The 22683-nt window shown below is 43.9% G+C and overlaps 1 protein-coding gene across 2 annotated transcripts; it reads right to left on the bottom strand.

The window, feature by feature from the left end:
* Window positions 1-1387: 1387 nt before the first annotated feature.
* On the bottom strand, window positions 1388-22462 carry LOC147434828 (uncharacterized). 2 transcript variants are annotated; one of them, XM_086491241.1, is made up of 5 exons: window positions 22200-22462; window positions 21708-22008; window positions 21475-21633; window positions 21010-21308; window positions 1388-2064 (listed from the first exon to the last, which is right to left on the bottom strand). In XM_086491241.1, the coding sequence occupies exons 1-5, from the start codon at window positions 22386-22388 to the stop codon at window positions 1861-1863; spliced, it is 1152 nt and encodes a 383-aa protein (XP_086347367.1). In that variant the 5' UTR covers window positions 22389-22462; the 3' UTR covers window positions 1388-1860. The 2 variants fall into 2 exon arrangements, with proteins under 2 accessions (XP_086347367.1, XP_086347368.1); XM_086491242.1 differs by having other exon boundaries at window positions 22207-22343.
* Between the last annotated feature and the right edge of the window lie 221 nt (window positions 22463-22683).

Below are 22683 nucleotides of genomic sequence, written 5' to 3'. Positions count from 1 at the left end.
ATTTGCGAATCATATTTCGAATTTCCACGCCTAATCAATAATATAATTTCTTCCTATCAATCTAGCTCTATTTGCTTCCTCTGCCAGACTCCCTCGATACTCTCGTTCACCTTCTCTCTCTCTCTCTTTCTCTCTCTCTCTCTCTCCACAAACCTATACATAAGCTAGTCTACATATGTGGCTTGAGAGGTACCATCTAATTGATATTCCACATAAATTTTTGGGGGATCAAATCTATCATTGCAAAAGAATGCACATCCATACGGGAAGAAGAAGAAGAAGAGAGTTTTCACATTGAGGAAACTATCCCAAGAGACCTCAAAAAGATCCATCCAACGAGGGTTGAACTCAACACCTATTAAGGTAAAACCGTCATCAAAACCAGATGTCTATCCCAGTAGCTAGCAGAGGATCTTGATGGGGCAGGTACCGATTGCATGCAGTACTCTAGCACCACCATAATGACGGTAACTTTGCTTTCACGAATGTTTGGAAAGTTGCTAGCACCTCTAAGATATGGGGTGTTGACCCGAAGAGGAGGGGGGCAAACCTATCTTGCCAAGAACAGCCCATCAAGAACTTCTATTGCTTTCAAGAGGGAACCACATTCCGCACAAGAAGTCCATCAAGAAATTCTTGTGCTTTCATAACTGGGAAGGCCGCTGGTCATCCCCACATGCAGACAATTCTGAAGTAACCCACTAATGTGGAGCTGGCTAGTCGTCTGTGCACTGCTACTCTTGATGTGTCATGCACATGAGCAACCACGATTGTGTGAGCAGAAACTGTCGAACTCATGTGCATGCACACGGCTGAGGTTGCTCACCACTTAAGCTGACCAGAACAAAAAACAGTAGTGCCCTGTACAACAAAAATTGTCTCATACAAGCACCAAGTATTGAGAGAGATTTACATTTGCCCTATCAGACTAGCTAAAAACATTATGACATTAGTTGCACCTTCAACTTCACATAGGGGATGCATGCAAAGATACTGATTTCTTTGAACAACAGCCGTGATGTTCAAGAAATTCCTGATTATGTCAACAAACCCAGCCACTAGCTTGGTATATGTAATTACCGTCAAGGATGGTCATTTTATGCATGATAAAAAGTTCCAATCTTACTAAATTAATAAAATTCATAATAAAACGACCTTAAGGGTTTCCTTATTGTTACATTTGCATCAATAAACGCACTACTCACTGCCAGATATCGTAGGCTTTTGTAAACACTCATCAGCTCACAGAGCTCTGAGGCCACCCCAACCAGTGGAAAATCCAGCTTTGACAAAATGTTGGAGAGGCGTGCCCTTCTACAATCTCATTCAACAAAACAAAAAAACACTTTGACAATATGTTGGAGAGGCATGCCCTTCTACAATCTCCTTCCACCAAACAAAAAAACACTTTGAAGAAAGTACGATGCGTGTCTGGTAAAATGAGACTTACTCCCAACCTCCATCAGCAGGGAAATCTCGAATGTCATTCAATAATTTAAGTCTTTGTAAAGACTATCTTAGAAGTTTGGCATTTTCAAGTCGATGAAGTAAATCTGTCGAGCTTGCTTGACTTACACATGCCATATAGTCAAGCCACTGAAGCATGTTAAACAGCCCTGTATTCAAGGGGTATTTAACACTTGAAATAATGATATATAAAACCCCCCCACCCCCCCGCCCCCAAAAAAAAAAAGAACACCCACATACATTCATGACTTCAGTGTTCCAAGCATGCTATTCAACAGTAATGCACGTCCCTTACGAGGATACATCCATGCTCTTGCATAGGAAAGAATTATGGTGCGTCACGGGATATCCAATTGCAAAGCCAGAAGCAACTATAGCTTCAAGTGCTTACTGTCAAACTTCGGTGTCATTTTGTATATTGCTGGAAGCAAAGAGGCCAATAAGCTTCAAAAAATCAGACATGTTTAAGTCGCTCTCTTCAGCTGCTCCTGTTTCGCCATGAAGCCTTGTTTCATTATACTCCCTTGCAGCCACCTTGGACCGTGTGGAATTGACCAAAACGCTTTCAAAATCAGCTTGTCGCAATGCCCTTGGAGGCTGCAATAACAACATCCCAACACTAAGCAACCAATTAGAAAGGATTTTCACAACACACCACTGGATAGCCTCAATGTGCACTTAAGAACAGAAGCACTGTCCAATAACCACAATAGAGAGACCAGTTCATCCATACTGGTGTGGACACAATCTGGCAATAATGAAACAATTTTAGAGCAAACACTGTGCTGATAAGAAAATCGGGGTAAGGGACAGACATAAGCAACATACAGGAACCCAAAATGCAAGGAGTTGTGTTAGTGAGTTCAATAGCTGTTCTAGACTTCTAGTGTATGGCTCAACTAGCACATGGAACGTACACAATCTCCAAGATTATACTGACAGTCGCACTTCAACTAACAACGGCTTGGCAAAGAGAGAAGATGCAACACTGACAAGGGTAACAACAAAAGGACCAGAGCTTGCTGCCAGTCGTGTGTAGCTGCATTCTGATTGATACAACTGGTAAATTAAGGACTTGCACCATCTTATTTGTGAAGATAATAGAAACAATATAGTGATAGCATACTTCTTCCATTGTTAAGATATGAATGGTCTAGACAGTAAATAAGAGCAAAATTTGGTAGTAGCAAACATTAATGAAAGCACCATGTGCTCCACTACCGTGTATCCCTTTTTGATGGAGTCATCATGCGACTAGAGAAGTAGATAGGACGCATGAAAGAAGTTTGAGGATCCTTTTGCATCAATACCGCCCCAAGTGTGTCATTGCCCACACTAGGGTTTACATAAAACGGCTCGTCCCACTTTGGAGGTGCAATGGTGGGAAGTGAGGCTAGAATTTGTTTTACCTCATTGAATTGTTGTTCATTTTCTTCACTCCAAGTGAAGATTTCTTGATGAATAACTTGTTGTAAAGGGAGAACCACTTGAGAGAGCATGTGAATGAACCTACTTAAATACCTCACCTTTGAAGAAAAGAGACCAACTGCTTTGTTGTGGTGGGAGAGGTCAAAGCCACCAAGGCTAGAACCTTGCTTGGGCCAGCTTCAATGCCCTTGGCAGAGATTACATGGCCAACAAGAGTAGCCTTGCTTTCACCAATGTGGTATTTCTCCACGTTGAGTTGGCCACCCAAAGCTTGCAGCCTAGCTAGACCTTCATAAACTTTCTCCAAATAAAGAGAGCGGGAGCTATAGATACAAAAGTCATCAATAAAAACACCACCACCCACGGTACATCCTGGTATTTCGCGGGTGGATCTGTGTTCCAAAGTATGGCTAGTTATGCACCTGAAACCAGCAATATATGCCAGGAACAGTGTTTGGGGGTATGCAAGGCATGATGCCTGTAAGACTTGGACACTCCAAGTCAAGAATCAATCACGACAGCACCAAACAACCACTTCAAAACAGTTCACAGTTCACAATAGATTTGCACTGGCCCGGCGGAGTTCCGTGCCTAGAGATATTGGCCCCAAAGACTGGCGCCTCTTTCGGTATTTCTTTTTGTATTAATCAGTGTTCAAAGTACAAGAGTGGATCGGGTCTCACTCTCAGACTCTACGTCCAAATCCTCTGCAGAGTGGGAGCCCAATCCACATGTTTATTTTACAAGGGATGCCAAAAGCAGAGCCCCAAAAGCTTCAAATCAAAAGCCTAAAATATAAAAACAAAGTTTCCTTCTCTCACAAGCTCTCTTGAGCTTTAGAAAATAAAGCAAAAGTATTCTCTCTCTCTCTCTAACTCCAATTGCGTATAGCAAAAGCAGTAAGTTGCGTTGCTTTTTCCGAGCCATGTCGTACGGTGCCACGTCAGCATCTCTGCGCATTTTACGGGATTTCCCTGCTGCCCTTTTTAGGGTTAGGGTTAGGGTTAGTGTTTTTGTAATTTTTAGGGTTTTTGGCAGATTTTAGGGTTAGCAAGTTTTAGGGTTAGGGTTTCCAGATTTAGGGTTTTCGGCAGCGGTCAGGGTTAGGGTTTCCTCTCGGGCAGCCACGTCATCACTTTGTGACATACCCCCCTCTTGAAAGCATTGTAATCGCCCTCGATTACGCCTGCAAAACAGACAGAGGCCATAAACCGTCTTAGCAGACACTGACTGTTAGTACCTACGTACTAGGAACACACATCTAGCACATGTATCAATCGACAGTCACATCACAGGACATCACTAGACATCACAGGACATCACATGACATTCAACATTCATTCGGATCTTAGACCATGATTTATCGGCAATGTAGCTAGCAATCGCATCTAGATCCAATCGGGACCTCATCGATGTCCAATTGAGTAACCCTATTGCAACCATGTCTATTCGAGATCAATCGGGCCATACAGTCATTTCGTCTATCAATTCCTGCACTTAAAAGAAGTCAAGAACAAATCAGTATCATAATCAGGAATTCCATTTCATAGTCATACAGCAGAATACTGTCAGCTTTCAATATCCCTGAAGCTCAAAGAGACATCAATGACTCTAGTATCAAAATCAAGGCATCTGTTGACAAAGGAGCGGAGTAACTCTCCTCTTGCGCATCCCACTGCACCAAATCTCCGGCCAAGCTGAATTCTGGGTTCCATTTGGAGTAAACTATGCTAAACCAAAAGCCTCGAGGTAAAGTTTCACATCTGAGGAGTATCTGCTAGGCCCTCCTCCTCCATCCACTTCGCATCCAATGTAGGATAGTTCTTGAACTTAACCAAGAACCGCCTTCGGACTTTACCTTTATTCTTCGTATCCTTATGTGCCAAAATCTGTTCAGGAACAAGGATCTCCTCGTTTTCTTCCACTTCGGATTGCTCATCAAGCTCCCCATCATCAAGCACATCACCTTTAAAAGGTTTCAAGAGACTCACATGAAATGCATTGTGAATCCTCCGAGTATCAGGCAGTTTCAGTCGGAAGGAGACATCAGTTATCTTTTCAGAGATCTGGAAAGGTTCGTAGTATCGCATACTAAGCTTTGGAAAAAGCCTCTCCTTTCCCTTTTTCTTTCTCAGGCGTGCCTTCTCAAAACCTAAGAGCACCCAATCATCCTCCTTCAATTTCAAGTCGCGACGATGGTGATCCGCTACCTTTTTCTGTCGTTCTTGAGATTTTTGCCAAGTCTCGCGAACCTTGGCAAAAGCCGTATCTAAGTCTCGCGTATATTTATCTGCTTCAAAAATCTTATCTTTCGTGCTTAGGAAGGATGGAACCTTCGCAGTATCTTCAACGATCTCAAATGGCGCCTTCCCCGTCGAAGAGTATATCGTGTTATTATAGGCAAATTCCACCAAAGGTAGGTACTTTTCCCATTGAGTCCTCTAATCCGAGATATAAGACTTCAATAAATCTAAAACCACTGAATTGGCAATCTCAGATTGCCCGTCAGTCTACGGGTAAAACGATGACGAGAACTGCAACCGCGTGCCAATGTTCTCCCAAATTGCCTTCCAAAACAAACTCAGAAATCTGGGGTCCCTGTCAGAGACAATCGTCTCAGGCATGCCATGTAATCTGAAAATCTGGGCCACAAACAGTCTCGCTAAGTGATTCGGCTTGATTGTTTTCTTCACTGGAATGAAATGAGCATGTTTGCTAAATCTGTCAATAACAGTCCAGATACCATCATGACCACTCTGTGTTCTCGGGAGATCAAAAATGAAATCCATTGCAATACTTTCCCAGGGGCGGGTGGGTATGGGTAAAGGCTGTAACAATCCCTGTGCTTTATGCCTGTCAAACTTGACCTTCTGGCATACCAAGCAACTGTGCACAAACTCTTCCACATCCTTTTTGAGTCTCGGCCAAAAGAAGTATCTCTCTACCCCTTTCATGGTGGTAGCAATGCCGCGGTGACCCGTAAAAGGTGGGCAATGGCATTCAGTCATAACCTTTTCCCTCAACGGTTGTGTAACGCACAACATGGTTTTTCTCATCAAGTAGCCATCCCGAATAGAATATCCCGCTACTGTCTTCCCATCCCGTATCCGTGTGAAAACATCTGCAAAATCTGTATCTGCGGCATACTGGTTGACCATATCCTCGAAGCTCCTATGATGTATCGCGGAAATAGCCAGAACCAACGGCTTCCGAGACAAAGCATCTGCCACCACATTCTTCTCTCCCTGCACATGGACAATCTGGAAGTGAAACTGTGACAAGATGTTCGCCCACCGCATCTGCTTTTCCGAAAGCTGCTTCTATGACAAGAAGTAGCGCAAACTCTGATGATCTGTAAAGACAGTAAAAAACACTCCGAGTAGGTAATGCCGCCACTGAGTAAGAGCATGGATAACCGCCAAAAGCTCTTTCTCATAAATCTATGATGTCATCTCCGGCCTTGAGAACAATCGGCTCTCGTAAGCAATGACATGGCCTTCTTGCGTTAAGACCGCACCCAGACTACGACCACAAGCATCACAATATACTTCAAATGACTTCTGCAAGTCTGGCAAAGTCAAAACTGGTCCCATAGTCAATTTCTCTTTCAATGTCTGAAAGGCAATCACCTCTGTGGGTCCCCACGAGAAAGGGACTCCTTTTTGTGTCAATATATACAAAGGGGAAGCAATCTCTGCAAACTTTCGAATGAACCGCCTGTAGTACGAACACAGTCCCAAGAAGCTTCTAACTTCATGGACATTCTTCAAATCGGGCCTATCACGTATAGTCTCTATCTTGGCCGGATCCATTTGCACTCCTGCTGTTGAGACAATGTGTCCCAAAAAGTGTGTATGGTAGGAAAAATTCACTTTTCTTTGCATTAATCACTAACTTGTGAACTCGTAATGCAGATGATCTGAAAGACCAGAAGCAGATGATCTCTGTGTTCTGCCTCATTCTTGGAAAAAACAATGATATCGTCAAAGAAAGTGCCAACAAATAGCCTGTACTCTCGAAAAATCATGTCCATCATCTGGTTCAATGTCGCAGGAGCATTGGTTAAGCCAAAAGGCATCACCAAAAACTCAAATAACCCAAAAGTCGTCCGAAAAGCTGTCTTGTAGACGTCTCCCGACGCGATTCTGATCTAATGATATCCACTCTTCAAATCAATCCTGCTAAAGCACGAGGATCCCTGTAATCTGTCGAGTACATCATCGATCCTAGGAATCGGAAATCTGTTCTTGATGGTGATTTTTTTGAGAGCTCTATAATCGATGCACATTCTCTAAGATCCGTCTTTCTTCGAAACCAACAACACTGGAGAGCAATACGGTAAAGTACTAGGCTGGACAAAACCCTTTTCCAAGAGGTCTTTCACTTGGTTCATAACCTCTGTCGAGTATATCATCGATCCTAGGAATCGGAAATCTATTCTTGATGGTGATTTTGTTGAGAGCTCTATAATCGATGCACATTCTCCAAGATCCGTCTTTCTTCAAAACCAACAACACTGGAGAGCAATACGGTGAAGTACTAGGCTGGACAAAACCCTTTTTCAAGAGGTCTTTCACTTGGTTCATAATCTCTTCATTTTGTCCTCGGCTCACACGATAAGGTGGCCGGTTCGGTGGTGTGCTTCCAGGTATCAGATCAATGGTATGATCTTCAGAACGAGCAGGTGGTAACTCGCCTAGGAGGCCCTCTGAGAAGCAATCGACGTGAGAGTGGAGAAAATCTTGGCGTTCTTTATCAAGTTTAAACATATTTGTCCTATCCTTATCGCTCAATTCTTTCATAAAGATCGAGTATTTCATTAATTTAGAATTTAGGGACAGACTCGCCCTTTAGTTTAATATCAAGTACAATGGTTCTGCCCTTCTCTGTAGTCAATGTCGCTTTCCTCGCCCGATAATCGACCACAGCATTCTTCTTGTGGTACCAGGGAATCCCTAAGAGAACATCACAACCTTCCAAAAGGCATTATGAAAAAGTCCTCATACCCCAAATATCCCTGACAATGCAACCGAAGTTTGCCAATGACAGGTGTAATGGCTACATCCCTGCCGGTTGCCACTAGAACTGCCTCCCAAGTGGTCCCATCCGATCGAGAGTGATCTCGAGCCGCGCCGCCAATTCTGGTGAAATGAAGTTGGCCTTGACTCCTCCATCAACGAAGATCGGGGCCTCTTGGTCTTTCACTTTGCCCCAAGCTCAGCTCGGCGAAGTTCTGTACTCTCGTCCATGGTGTTGGGATCGGTACCCACACAATCTGGAACCAGTCCTGTTTTCATCTTGCCTTTTCTTCCACGTTCCTCAGCTGCTCTCGAACTCTCAGGCCTGTCGTCGTCCTTATCATTCTGTTCTTTCTGTGCCTTTTTAGGGCACTTCGCGGAGATATGTCCAATTTCCCCGCATCCAAAGCACTTCCCCTCTCTAATGAGGCGAGCTCTCTCCTGAGGAGTAAGCTTGGGTCGTGCATCCTTCTTTTCTGGGTTGCTCTTTCTCTTTCTACTTTCATTCGCTGAAGTCTGTTCGGCTCGTTGTGTCATGACCTCATTGGCGGGGTAGGTCAGATTGCCAAAGTGAATGGCAAAGCCCCGTTTCGCATGACTCATCAACTCCTAAAAAGAAGCTGACTTCTGTTCCAAGCAGTGATCTCGGATCTCTGTAGGTAGACCCAAAGTAAACCGCTCAATCTGTTCTCTGAACGAGATCTTCTTGAATGAAGAGGCAGGTAGAAAAGAGCTCCAAAATCTCTCGCAATAAGCATCCACTGTATCTCTCTTGGTCATCCGAAGATGGTTCCAAGCAGCTCGTATATCGCGTTCATACTCTTGAGTCAACTAAGAAGAAATAAAAAGCTTCTTAAATTTCAGCCATTTAACTGGCGCAATCTTCTTTAAAAGAAGCGTAGATCACCAAAGTTCGAGCATTCCCCTTAAATTAAGAGGCAGCTCTCCGAATCTTGTGCTCTGAGTAGCGTCCCCCCGCGAAAGCGATGTCAAACTGCTGTATAAAAGACAAAGCCTTCGAAGCATCTTTATATCCTAAAAAAGTGTCAAATTTGATCGACTGTCCACCTTCCTCAAACTCTCGGACTTTCTTGCTTTTATCTTCCAGAAAGTCATATTGGTTGGCTTTATAAAAATTCTTCTTGTTCGCATGAAAGTTGTTGTCATCAGGGTCTGAACTGTCTGTAGACGAGTCCTCTATAGAACTGTTTCCTTCTCTGAATATTGCTTGTGAGCAGAAGGTTTCTTGAGAGCCGGTTTCGGGGGTGGTGTTGTGGTTTTCTGCCACTGCTCGTGCACTTCCTGAAAAGAAATCTCGCTCATATATTTTGCCAATTTCGGGTCCTTTGCAAAACTAAGTATCATCTTTGTTGCATCGCCGATCAATTGACAACGCTTCATCTCTCGTTGCTCTGCCTGAGTAGGCCGAGATGGGCCATACTCTCTACCGGAATCTTCGTTGTGATCCTTGCCCGCATCTCCGGATGCAAAGGGAGTCGACTGATCCTTGCGTGAAGCCATAGGTGCCGCGGAAAAAAATTGGGATCGGATTTCCCGTAGAAGAGAAATCGGCCATGCTCTGATACCACTGTAACAGACTTGGACACCAAGTCAAGAATCAATCACGACAGCACCAAATAACCACTTCAAAACAGTTCACAATTCACAATAGAGTTGAATTGTGCATTGGCCCGACGGAGTTCCGTGCCTAGAGATTTGGCCCCAAAGACTGGCGCCCCTTTCGATACTTCTTTTTTGTATTAATCAATGTTCAAAGTATAAGAGTGGATCGGATCTCACTCTCATACTCTGAGTCCAAATCCTCTGCAGAGTGGGAGCCCAATCCACATATTTATTTTACAAGGGATGCCAAAAACAGAGTCCCAAAAGCCTAAAATATAAAAGCAAAGTTTCTTTCTCTCACAAGCTCTCTTGAGCTTTAGAAAATAAAGCAAAAGTATCCTCTCTCTCTATCTCCAATTGCGTGGAGCAAAAGCAGATTCTACCGTAAGTTGTGCCGCTTTTTCCGGGCCTTGTCGTACGGTGCCACGTCAACATCTCTGCGCATATGACGGATTTCCCTACTGCCCTTTTTAGGGTTGGGGTTAGGGTTAGGGTTAGGGTTTTTGTAGTTTTTAGGGTTTTTGGCAGATTTTAGGGTTTGCAAGTTTTAGGGTTAGGGTTTCCTGATTTAGGGTTTTCAACAGCAATCGTGGTTAGGGTTTCCTCTCGGGCAGCCACGTCATCACTTTGTGACAATGCCAAACCCCATGTATGGTAATATCGGCATGCAACAAGGCTTTCAGAGCAATCAAGGCCAATTTGGGGTGCCACAAGGCAATTTTGGCATGGCTGGTTTTTTTGGACAACAACCAGATATGGCACTTATGACGCAAAATGTCTGACCAAGGAATGCCGATGATGCCTACTACAGTGCCCATGTTGCAAGACAATTCCTTATGACAATTTGGCGGCGCTAGAAAAGACAAAAGCTTACAAAGAAGGTGGTGCAACTGTAAAGTTTAGCACTTTCAGCGGCTTTGAGGATAAGACAAAGGCTCTTACTTTCCTCCAGCAGTTTGATACAACTTAAGCAAGAGGGAATTTTACAAAGGCTTCTAAGGTCAAGAAAGCTGCCACTTTCTTGAAAGACAATGGGCTAACATGGTGGATGACACTGTTGATGCAAGGACAAGCTCCCGCTACATGGGTATACTTCAAGCAAATGTTTGCATCTGCGTGGTTGTCAAATGAATTTGAAGCGGGTGTCATGACGGATTGGCACCAACTCACTAAGCTACTTGCAAGAGCCTACAGGAGTACAATCGGAGGTTTGGTAAAGCGTTGCTCTCAGTAACCTCCTACAAGTTTGTGCCACTAATAGAGCAGATTGAGAAGTATTGTTGTGGGCTGCCTAAAGGGCTTTGAAAATATTGTACAAAGAACAGAGTGGTCTACCCTCACTCAGCTTATGGAAGTTGCCAACATTGGTCTTGCCTTGTTGAAGGGAGAGGACAGTGGGTTTCCAGGCAACGTGAAAGGGGGGCAGCAAAGGAAAAATTCAGCAAAGAAGCCCTTTGTGAAAACGGCTCTTGAAGCGTCACGGGGGTCAGAAAAGGTCAACAAGAATAAGGACTCAGCCGGGACTTCTGGAGCACAGGCAAAGAAACACAAAAGGAAGCCTTCTGTGCATAAGTCACTCAAGGAAAAGAAGGTCTTGATGATCGAGAATAAATGCTTTATATACGAGCAACCTTGTCACTTTACTACAAATTGTCCACAAAGGAAAAGACCAGCTCAATTAGATGATAAAGAGGACAAGAAAGGAAAGAAGCCGAAGCCCACGACATGTTTAGTGCCAAACATGGTGGGCGACAGGCCAAGCACGGATGCCAGCGAGTTATGCAGAGCATGGGGTAAAGTCAGAGATCAGACGGCACTTATTTTTCTTTGATCCAGGTGCCAAAGCGAACTTTATCTCCTCACCAGAGTTAACTATGAAGCTGGGCATCAAAGCTGAAGAGATGGGGTACACGGTAGAGGCAGGGTTAGCATGTCCTGGCCACTCAAAGTGTGTTACTCCCATCATTGGCAAGCTGCATCTGCATATTCAGTCGTATGTGGACACAGAAGATTTTTATATCATGCCATTGGAAGGGTGCAATGCACTGTTGGGAATTCCGTGGATGTTCCAAACACATGGCGTACCGAATGTCTTCGACAAAAAGATCACCCTTCAACATAGGGGCAAAACTCATGTTTTGGATGTAAAGCTTCAAGGAGAGTCTGTTCCTATTGTATCTGCTTCGGCTATCACTTCTGTAATTAAAAATCACTTTCTACGTATTTGATTTTTGCACGTGACGTTTCAGATAGTTGTCAGTCAAATTTATGAGTTAGATAAAGAAAGGTCAACATTTTTGCGAAAGTTTAATGACTGTTTTTCTGACTCATTACCATCACAATTGCCGTCGGAGAGGCCTGAGGACCATACAATAGATTTGGTGCCACGGCTCAGCAGAAAGAGATTATGGGTCAGGTTGAGGAGCTTTTAGAGAAGGGGCTGATTCAGGCTAGTTCTTCACCCTTTTGCTCCCCAGTGCTCCTAATCCCAAGGATTGATAATATTCTTGGCCGTTCAGAGGGTGCTGCAATTTTCAACAAGATAGACCTTAAGAGTGGGTATCATCAGATTCGTATTAGACCAAAGGATGTGCACAATATTGTGTTTAGGACGACATTTGGTGTCACAAACGGGAGCACATAGCAATATAGAATATACTTCGATCAATAGAATTTATCACTTAATACTGAAGCCAGAGGATATATATATATATATATAGAGAGAGAGAGAGAGAGAGAGTAAGAAGATCGACACAATACTGGGGACCAAAAGATGGGTTGGTCCCCCCTCCCCGCAATAGTATCTTTATTACTGAGGAAAAGTCTATACAAGCCCTTGAACCGAACGTATTACCACGTTCGTTCTAGAATAAGACTCGATGGTTCCTGGAAGCCTTGGCTTCCTATTCCTAGGGCAAAACCCTATTCCAAGGAACTTCCGTTCCTTATTCCAAATCCTCAAGAACCAAGGTTCTCGCCTCTGGATATCACCTTCCAGACTCAGAGCATGACATCCCTGCAACTCTTTTCCAACTCTGTTCCCAAAGACCTCTTCCTGCAGAATACCTCTGCTTTCCCGGACATGAAGTCCTTCCCTTGGGAATTTCAACTTCCGAATCACATCTTGAGAGTCTACCTCTCTTCGATCCGTGGATCTACTTCCCAAACTCGGGTACCAAACCCTTGGGTTGATCCGGCTCTAGTTCCTAGAGCGCTTTTCTCCCGCAGAGGCTCATGCCTTCCTCTGCTCTTACTCCCTCACTAAGAGGAAGTACACCTGCAAACAAATACTTAGAGATCATAACATGAAAATCATTGCCTTCAAAGTCTCGACGCTCGAAACGCAACTCGGTCCTTAAAAGCAATTCCCCGGAAGAGATTTCTACATAGAAAATCCTCTCTTCCAATCCTAACACAAAAGAGGTGTGTTCTCAGGTTCCTTTTCGTAAATCAGCTCCGTCAACGACGTTTATGGGCTAAAAACACAGAAAAACTGCAACTTGTCGCGATAAAAACACTCCATAGGCACTTCTTCGCGAGGGAACTCGCGCATTGGGTCCTAGCGACATCGGATACACTTGGGGCAGCCATGGGCATCACCGGCAAACGTCTTCTTTGCGGCTGAAATCTGTAGCACCGTCTCCTCCTTGCGAAAACTAGTCTTCTCCTCTGAGTGAAGGCATGTGATGCTTTTATAGCTCCTGGCCACGGGCACGAATAATTGAGCGCAGGCTGCGCGTAGAGATCGCTGCCATTTTTTTTTCCGTTGTTCTGCCAGAAAAAGAGAGAGAGAAAACGCTGGCTGATATGTTGCCTTATTTATCAGATGGCTGCCCACTTATTAAGTGGGCGGCCGGTGTATTTTAAAATAGTCTGAATCTACCCAAACACTCAATAAAATCTTATAAGTTAAAAACAATGCTTTCACAGCACTTCCCAAGCGTCCCTGGATGCAATCGCATGCACAATTGCAATGCAGACATAGGCTTCCTCGCGGGAAAGCATCTACTTTCCCGAAAAGCAATTCTGCTTCCTTAGAAAGCATATGTTTTCTTCCTCAAAGTTTCCTCTGAGCCCATTTTCATTCAAGTGCTTGCTTTTCCTTGTGCACAATTCTAACACAATTCGGAATTTCCTCTCGACTATGGATATCCCCTTTCCGATGCACCCGTCACCCACCTTGTGACCCATCAGGAATACCCATCACCTAGTCCTTTCCTACCGAACTTACGGTACAATCTCCTTCACGATGCTCTATGTCACCCATCCTATGACGCATCAGAGATGTCCGTTCCCGGATGGTCGGATACTTCTTCCCAATGCTCCCTGTCACCCATCCAATGTGACGCATCAGAAGTACCCGTTCCTGGTGGCCCTACAGATATTCCCGTTCTCAGTGCTCCCGTCATTACTTTGAACGATGCACTAGGAATACTCTGTACTCGGATGTCTCTATTGGGCAAACCGATCCCAATCTTCTTGGATGACTTCCTCAAAGCATAGAGGAAAAAAAACTTGTCGGAAAATTCAGCCTTGAATTGAATCCAAGTCTTGTTGTAAGTTCCTTGCAGAGCTTTGGTATACCACCAAGTACTTGCAATCCCCCTTGAGGTGTTTGGTCACATGCCTCACCTTCGACATTTCTCATAAATTGCCGTTTGCAAAGGCAACTTCAAACTGTCGAATGAAAGCAGTAGCTTTCAGGACATCTTCCCTTCCTTCAAAAGTATCAAACTTGACTGGAGTGTTCCTAGGTCTAGAGACCTTCTTCATATCCTTCCCGAAATGACGGGATTTATTGGCTATGGTTCTGGATTGATGTTCATGGATATCTTCTGGTTTCTAAACGATCTTGAGAATTCCGCTCCTTGGATTCTCTAAGTTCTTGAGTATCATGCTCTTGTCGCCTTCTCAGAGAATCCCAAGTCTTGTGTCGACTTCTTGCAAAGATTTTTTTTTCCAACTCTGCGAGATTTTCCTTGCAGGACTTAGGGTTCCGCCTGCTTACTTCTCTCTTGGCTTGTCATGGCTTCTTCCCATATCTTCCCAGAGTCGTCCTCCTTTACAAAGAAAGAGAGGAGACCATGCTCTGATACCACTGTCACAAACAGGAGCGCATAGCAATATAGAATATACTTCGATAAATAGAATTTATCACTTAATACTGAAGCCAGAGGATATAGAGAAAAATAGATAGAGAGAGAGAGAGTGAGAAGATCGGCACAGTACTGGGACCAGAAGATTGGCTGGTCTCCTCCCCCGTAATAGTATCTTTATTACTGAGGAGAAGTCTATACAAGCACTTGAACCGAACGTATTACCACGTTCGATCTAGAATAAGACTTGATGGTTCCTGGAAGCTCGGCTTCCTATTCCTAGGGCAAAACCCTATTCCAAGGAACTTCCGTTCCTTATTCCAAATCCTCGAGAACCAAGGTTCTCGCCTCTGGATCTCACCTTCCAGACTCAGAGCATGACATCCCTGCAACTCTTTTCCAACTCTGTTCCCAAAGACCTCTTCCTGCAAAATACCTCTGCTTTCCCGGACATGACGTCCTTCCCTTGGGAATTTCAACTTCCGGATCACATCTTGAGAGTCTACCTCTCTTCGATCCGTGAATCTACTTCCCAAACTCGGGTACGAAACCCTTGGGCTGATCTGGCTCTAGTTCCTAGAGCGCTTTCTCCTGCAGAGGCTCATGCCTTCCTCTGCTCTTACTCCCTCACTAAGAGGAAGTACACCTGCAAACAAATACTTAGAGATCATAACATGAAAATCATTGCCTTCAAAGTCTCGACGCTCGAAACGCAACTCGGTCCTTAAAAGCAATTACCCGGAAGAGATTTCTACATAGAAAATCCTCTCTTCCAATCCTAACACAAAAGAGATGTGTTCTCAGGTTCCTTTTCGTAAATGAGCTCCGTCAACGACGTTTATGGGCTAAAAACACAGAAAAACTACAACTTGTCGCGATAAAAACACTCTCCGTAGGCACTTCTTCATGAGGGAACTCGCGCACTGGGTCCTAGCGAAATCAGATACACTTGGGGCAGCCATGGGCATCACCGGCAAACCTCTTCTTTGCGGCTGAAATCTGTAGCACCATCTCCTCCTTGCGAAAACTAGTCTTCTCCTCTGAGTGAAGGCATGTGATGCTTTTATAGCTCCTGGCCACGGGCACGAATAACTGAGCGCAGGCTGCTCGCGTAGAGATCACGGCCTTTTTTTTTGTTGTTCTGCCAGAAAAAGAGAGAGAAAACGTTGGCTGATCTGTTGCCTTATTTATCAGATGGCTGCCCACTTATTAAGTGGGCGGCTGGCGTATTTTAAAATAGTCTCATTCTGCCCAAAAACTCAATAAAACCTTATAAGTTAAAAACAATGCTTTCACAGCACTTCCCAGGCGTCCCTGGATGCAATCACATGCACAGTTGCAATGCATACATAGACTTCCTCGCGGGAAAGCATCTGCTTTCCCGAAAAGCAATTCCGCTTCCTTAGAAAGCATCTGTTTTTTCCTCAAAGTTTCCTCTGAACCCATCTTCATTCAAGTGCTTGCTTTTCCTTGTGCACAATTCTAACACAGTTCGGAATTTTCCCGCGACTATGGATATCCCCTTTCCGATGCACCCGTCACCCACTTTGTGACGCATCAGGAATACCCATCACCTAGTCCTTTCCTATCGAACTTACGGTACAATCTCCTTCGCGATGCTCTGTCACCCATCCTATGCCGCATCAAAGATGTCCGTTCCCGGATGGTCGGATACTTCTTCCCGATGCTCCCTGTCATCCATCCGATGTGACGCACAGAAGCACCCGTTCCTGGTGGCCCTACAGATATTCCCGTTCTCAGTGCTCCCGTCATTACTTTGAACGACGCACTAGGAATACTCTTTACTCGGATGTCTCCAATGAGAAAAACCCTCTCACTTAAAATTCCAATAATTCATTTAGAATTATTTTTCTTGATGTTCCAAGCAAGAAAACCCTTACTTAAAAATCCAATAATTCATTTAGAATTATTTTCCTGTCAGATAAAGCCAATTTAGCAACATTTGGTCTCTATGAGTTTTTAGTGATGCCATTTGGTCTTAATGCTCCTACTACGTTCAATAGGATGATGGACCAGATTTTCCACTCGCATCAAAATTTTGTTGGCACATTCTTTGATGACACGATAGTCTATTTGAAGAATGAAAGGAGCGTAGGCGTCACTTGACCATTGTGTTCGAAGAGCTACACAGTCACAGGTTACTTGTCAATCCTAAGAAAAGTGAATTCTTCTTGGAAGAGATCCACTTTCTTGGCCACGTAGTATCAAAGGATGGTGTCCGAATGGATCCCGTAAAAGTTGAAGCTATTAAGACATGGCAAGGCTTGAAGACTGTGCACGATGTCCGAAGCTTCTTGGGATTGCGCTCGTACTATAGAAGGTTTATCGGGAATTTTGCAAAGATAGATTCACCTCTTCACGCTTTGCCAAAGAAAGAGGTCACTTTCAGATGGACCCAGAAAGAGATTTCAGCTTTCCGTCTCTTAAATGAAAAGTTGACTTCAAATTCCGTGACTGTTTTACGAGATCTCAGAAAGTCATTTGTGATCCAATGTGACACGTGTGGCAATAGCATCAGAGCGGTGCCAATGCAAGATGGTTTGGTAGTAGCTTATGAGAGAAGAATCTTGTAAGAGCCAAAAAAGACTATGCAAATCTACGAGAAAGAGCTTTTGACCGTCATTCATGAACTCTCTAGCTGGAAGCACTACCTGTTAGATGTTGAGTTCGTTGTCCAGACAGATCATTAGACCTTGCGATACTTCTTGACACAGTCAAAGCTATCCGAAAAGCACATGCGATGGGAAAACATTCTTTCTATGTTGCACTTGCAGATTATGCATGTGGAAGGCAAGAAGAATGTTGTGGCTGATGCGTTATCAAGAAAGCCACAAATTTCAGCTGTGTCAATTCCTTATCATCATGAGCTTGATGACATGAAGGAATAGTGTGCTACTAATGAAGATTTTGCAAGGATCTTTAAACAGTTGCAAGATGGACAACGTCATGAGCACTACCTCCTCAGAGACAATTTTATGACGATGCATGGCAGACTTTGTGTCACTAAGCCATTGCGACATAAGGTCATGATAGAAAGTCATGTCCCACCGTATGCACGGCATCGTGGAATTGATGCGATTACGAAAACGGTAGAGACGTTCTTTTATTGGCCTACGTCGAGGAGAGATGTGGATGCCTTTGTGCGAGCATGCGTGATTTGCCAAAAGGTCAAGTTTGACAGGCAAAAGGCACCAAGGTTATTACAGCCACTGCCTATTCCGGATAAGCCATGGGAAAGCATTGCTATGGATTTTATCTTTGATCTTCCAAGAACGCCGACAAGGAATGATGGTATATGGACCATTATTTGCAGGTTCAGCAAGCAGACCCATTTTATTCCTGTCAGGAAGAAGATAAAATCTGACCAGATAGCACGGTTTTTCATGTACAATGTGTTTAAGTACCATGGTATGCCACAATCGATTGTCAGTGATCGTGATCTTCGCATGACTAGTTTGTTTTGGAGAGGATTATTTGAGAACATGGGCACTACGCTCAAGTTCTCGTCTTCGTTTCATCCACAAACTGATGGACAGTCAGAAGAGGCTAATTATATTGTCTTGGATCTGCTGAAATGTTGTGTGTTGGATAATAAGGGCAAGTGGGAACAGTATTTGCCAATGCTTGAGTGTGCGTACAACAATACGGTGCATTCATCCACAGGCAAGGCACCTTTTGAGATTGTTGAAGGTGGCCAAAAGGTTCCTCCCATTTTGCATACAAAGGACAAGATCTTTGAGGCAGATCAATATGTTGAGAATATGGATGAAATGTATAAGAAGATTAAGCTTGCCTTGGAGAAGACTCGGGCAAAGCAAAAAAAGGGCGTACTGTTTTCACCTGCTGATTGGATACTTTTACGGTTTGAAAAGGCAAGGTTAAAGAAGATGAAGGACAAGGAAAGGTTGTTTTTGAAGCTCGGTATGTGTTACTATGGGCCTTTTCAAGTGCTTGATAAGATTAGCGATGTTGCTTATAGGCTCAAATTGCCTGACACTTGGAAGATTCATAATGCGTTTCACGTGAGTTTTCTAAGACCCTTTGTGGGTGATGTGCTAGATGATATGACACAAAAAGATCAGCCAGAAGTCGATGAACTTGATGAGATCTTGGTGCCTGAGCAAATTTTGGCACATAAAGAAAGAAAAGTTAAGGACGGGTTGCAAGACGCTATTTGGTGAAGTTCAAGAACTATCCACTTATGGATGCAAAGTGGATGGAAGAGCATGAACTGTCAGAGTCACCAAATATATTGTAGCTTTACCTTGAGGCCTTCGGGTTACAGCCTACGTATGCCCCAACCCAACGTGTGCAAAGGAGGGGTAATGATGGAGCTAGCACATCAAATGTACACACGGATTCAATGCAATCGAAGTGTGCATCGCTCTTCAAGTGTTAAAGGTATTATGCTCACTTCTATCATAGACGGAAATGACAAAAATATGAAGGTCTCATTAAGTCGTTTGTATCTATGTGTTATGACCTTTCTTGCGAGTACATGCGATGATATAAGCGTGCTAACAATACAAGATCATCAATGGCATGTATATATTGCATGCAATCGAGGACGTTTGTGATTTCAAGAGGGGGTATGTCACGAGGCCATGGCAACTGCTAATTACTTTCAGGAGGACGTGGCAACTGCTAACCTTAGTTGTTCGTTTCTTTCCGAACATTTTTATTTAACTTTTGGGACCCTCTTCTTGAAGTCACAAATGGCCGGACATTGTGTAGCCAATGTGAAAAGGCAGATGGCCGAGAGTTTCACCCGCAAACGGGAAGGCCTTGTCGCCACGAGTTGGTCGAGCCGACCGGCACTGAAATCCGAGCAGTAAAAAGGTGTCTAGGCTCAGTTCAAAGTCATTTAGGCCCCCTCGCTACACTTATAAGTCGGTGGGTACTAGGAAAATTAACTCAAAGAGGCATAGTGGACGGTTGGCAGTACCACAGCCTCCAGAGGGTCAAACTCTACCACCTCAGCCAAGAATTGGCGCCAAATCCACTTGAGGGCTGCCTCTCTCTCTCACTGTGACTTACAGTGTGTTTGTGAGTAGTTGGTGCAGGTGATGAAGCTTTAATAGAAAGCTTGCCTTCTCCCTTGCACTATGTAGCGCGATGATTCTGCTCTCGCGCACCTCTCTTCCCTTTTGAATACAGAAATGTGATGCCCCACTCGAGGGCTTTTCATCTGTATGTACAATTGTGTGGGTTCATGTGCAATTGCCAAGGCAAGAGCCTCTTGCACGGGTACTAGATTAGCTAGTTGCTAATCTCCCGCAGGTACAGGTGTTTTCAGAGAGATTTCACGCAAGAAATCTCATCCGATTCAAAGGGCAAGTAGCCCTACAGGTGCAGGAGCTCGAGGACTTGCTACGGATGAGACCGGCTTGCGAAACAAAGCCCAAAACAGGGAAACACAGCCTGCTGTGTATTTTTTCAGGTTTAGGGTTTCGGCCCTAAACGGTCCCTAATACCCCAAGACCAAGCTAATTTTTTGTCCTGTGTCTATTTTGCATGCGTTATTGAGAGCGGTTACTCTTCTCTTAAGGGGGTATGTCACAAAGCTGGTGACGTAACATAAGTGGCCACCAAATTATTGATGAGGCAAGCTGATCGCAAGGATGACATGGCAGAGCTGTACGGTATGCTGACGTGGCTCCGTAAAGCGCAGCAATCCGGAAGCTGATGTGGCTGGTTTTACGTAAAACTACAAGCGTTTGGGTGCATGCTATTCTGAGCACTAGGTTTTCAAAACATCAACTTTTGTATCATATGCTTTTCATGCCGTGTGCCTTAAAAGGATGCGCAAAGGAGCTCTCTCACAAATCAATGTATGTTTACACAATTGCAGTGTTGCTCCTCCGGCAGTTGTACTCTATGATTATCAATGCAAACGTAAGTGCCAAAAGCAGCGCCAAACTTTGGTCTAGCAGCAGCACTTCCCCGTTTCGTGTCAACTTTTTCTCCATTTTCAATTGAAGTGTTAAAGCTTTTTCTCAGTTTTATTTGTGTGTCGTTGAAGATTCCCGTCTTGGGAGTCCAAGCCGGTCATATCTTCCCCATAAAAGACACTTCATATAGACAAGATATTTCAATGATACCTTGTATGTTTGGACTATAATGTAATTTTAATTTAAATAGCTCATTTCAGCCATTAATTTTAGGCTTACTTTTTTGTTACTCTCAGATGAGAGACTTCCATCATTGTCTGTACTGGTTTGGTCTTATAGGCCACATTGGCCTTTTAGAGACATTAATATAACTCTTTCTTTCTCTGTCTGCGGGTGTGCATGTGCTCACGCATGCCCATATGCATCTTTTTGAAACCTAATTCAAAAACACAAAGAAGAATAAACCTGGGATGTAAGCCTCCCACTCTTTTCTTTCGCTAATAAATCTTTTACAGGCAAGTAAGCTGCTTGTTTACAAAGATCTGTAAGATCCGATCCGCTATATCCTTCACACATGCTTGCCAAGAGCTCATAATCAAGGTCAGGTTCAACATTCTCATCCTTCAGAATAACTCGCAAAATGCTGGCCCGTTGTTGTATATCAGGCAGGCCAACTTCAAAGGCTCGAGGCAACCTTCGCAAAACAGCCTCATCGAGATCCCAGGGCCTATTTGTAGCAGCGAGAACCATTACCCGGGCTCTTTCTGTAATCAAAATAACCCGAATAAAAAGTTCAAATTGGGTAACAAAAATGTCCCCTCTGATACATCTACCGAATTCCCCATTTGCACGTGCTAGCAGCACTCATACAACTTCAAGAGAAAATGTTAAAAAAACCAAGCACAGCCTGAAAAAAAAATAGAAACTTACGATCTGTTAAAAATCCGTCCCATAATGACATGAATTCAGTTTTGATACTTGTTAAAGCTTCATGTTCAGAAGATTTGCGTCGACCCAAGAAGCTATCAACCTCGTCTAAAAATATAATGGAAGGTTGGAGTTTGCATGCCAAGGAAAAAAGAGCAGTCACTGCATGAAACACCCAAAATCTTACACATTTTCAACAAATACAATGCCTGGTAGTGCTCCAACAAAACCCCTACCAAGTTTTTCATTATCCCCAAGCCACTTGCTTAACAAATTTGCAACTTTGACATTGATAAATATTGCACCAGACTCTTTTGCAATGGCTTTGGCTAGCAATGTTTTGCCTGTTCCAGGAGGCCCATATAATAAGACACCCTTGTGTAAACCAAGCAACTTCCCGTGCGTAAATAAATCTGGCCGCTTCAATGGAAGAATTATCAGCTCCTGCAATGACTGCTTCACATTCTCGAGCCCACCAATTGAGTCAAAAGTGATGCTGATGTCGTCTGGATTTACAACATCCTGAGCAATCATATCCTGTGAAATGCAATTGCATGAAACGGGAGGTCCAATACAATGTGTGTGTGCATGTGTGGATGCCAGAGGTAGGTGTGTGTGTGTGTGTGTGTGTGTGTGTGTGTGTGTGTGTGTGTGTGCACGCGCGCGTCGGTGTGCAGATGCGGGTGTGCACGCATGCTCATAATGAAGATAACAAAAGAAATTGCTACCTCGTACATGTTTGTTTGAAACAACGGTCTGCCATAGCGCTTGGCAATCTGTTTCTTACGTTCAGATGCTTTTGGACGGTCCGAGTCGAGATAGTAGAGACCGACAGAGACGACGATGTAGGCAAGAGCGGAGCCCACCGCGTACAAAATCAGTTTCTGTCCGATTGAGACAAGTCCTTCGCGTTCCATGAATGAAGCTAGAGACTTCCGTGCAGCAAGCTCAAAGTCGGTTTGAAGTTAAAAGAAAAACTCTGCGCGCGAACTCTCTAAGTCGTAAGGAAGCTCACACTTCAATGAAGTGCGTTGATGGGTTTCGAACCCTAACCCCACCCCACCACACCACACCGTTAATTGGTAGTATCTAGCACTAAAGTAAACAAAGTACAAAGCGCATTGACAAAATCTTAAAAAAGAATTGCGTATACGATGACTAATTACTTCTATAGATGTCTGTAAAATTATCCAATTTCACGGCATTGACAAA

The sequence above is a fragment of the Adiantum capillus-veneris genome, chromosome 19, assembly GCF_014529385.1.
Source record: "Adiantum capillus-veneris isolate H3 chromosome 19, ASM1452938v2, whole genome shotgun sequence".
NCBI lineage: Eukaryota > Viridiplantae > Streptophyta > Polypodiopsida > Polypodiales > Pteridaceae > Adiantum > Adiantum capillus-veneris.
Note: the sequence above shows the minus strand (reverse complement) of the source record. Positions and strands in the feature narration are given on the sequence as shown.

Bases quoted from the DNA above. Each gene is read 5' to 3' on its own strand.
- LOC147434828 (XM_086491241.1), bottom strand. From the start codon at position 22,388: ATGGAACGCGAAGGACTTGTCTCAATCGGACAGAAACTGATTTTGTAC. The intron at 21,309-21,474 runs GTAAGTTTCTAT...TTTTGATTACAG, and splicing joins GGACGGATTTTTAACAGATC to AAAGAGCCCGGGTAATGGTT. The intron at 2,065-21,009 runs GTTTATTCTTCT...TTGTTATTGCAG, and splicing joins GTGGGAGGCTTACATCCCAG to CCTCCAAGGGCATTGCGACA.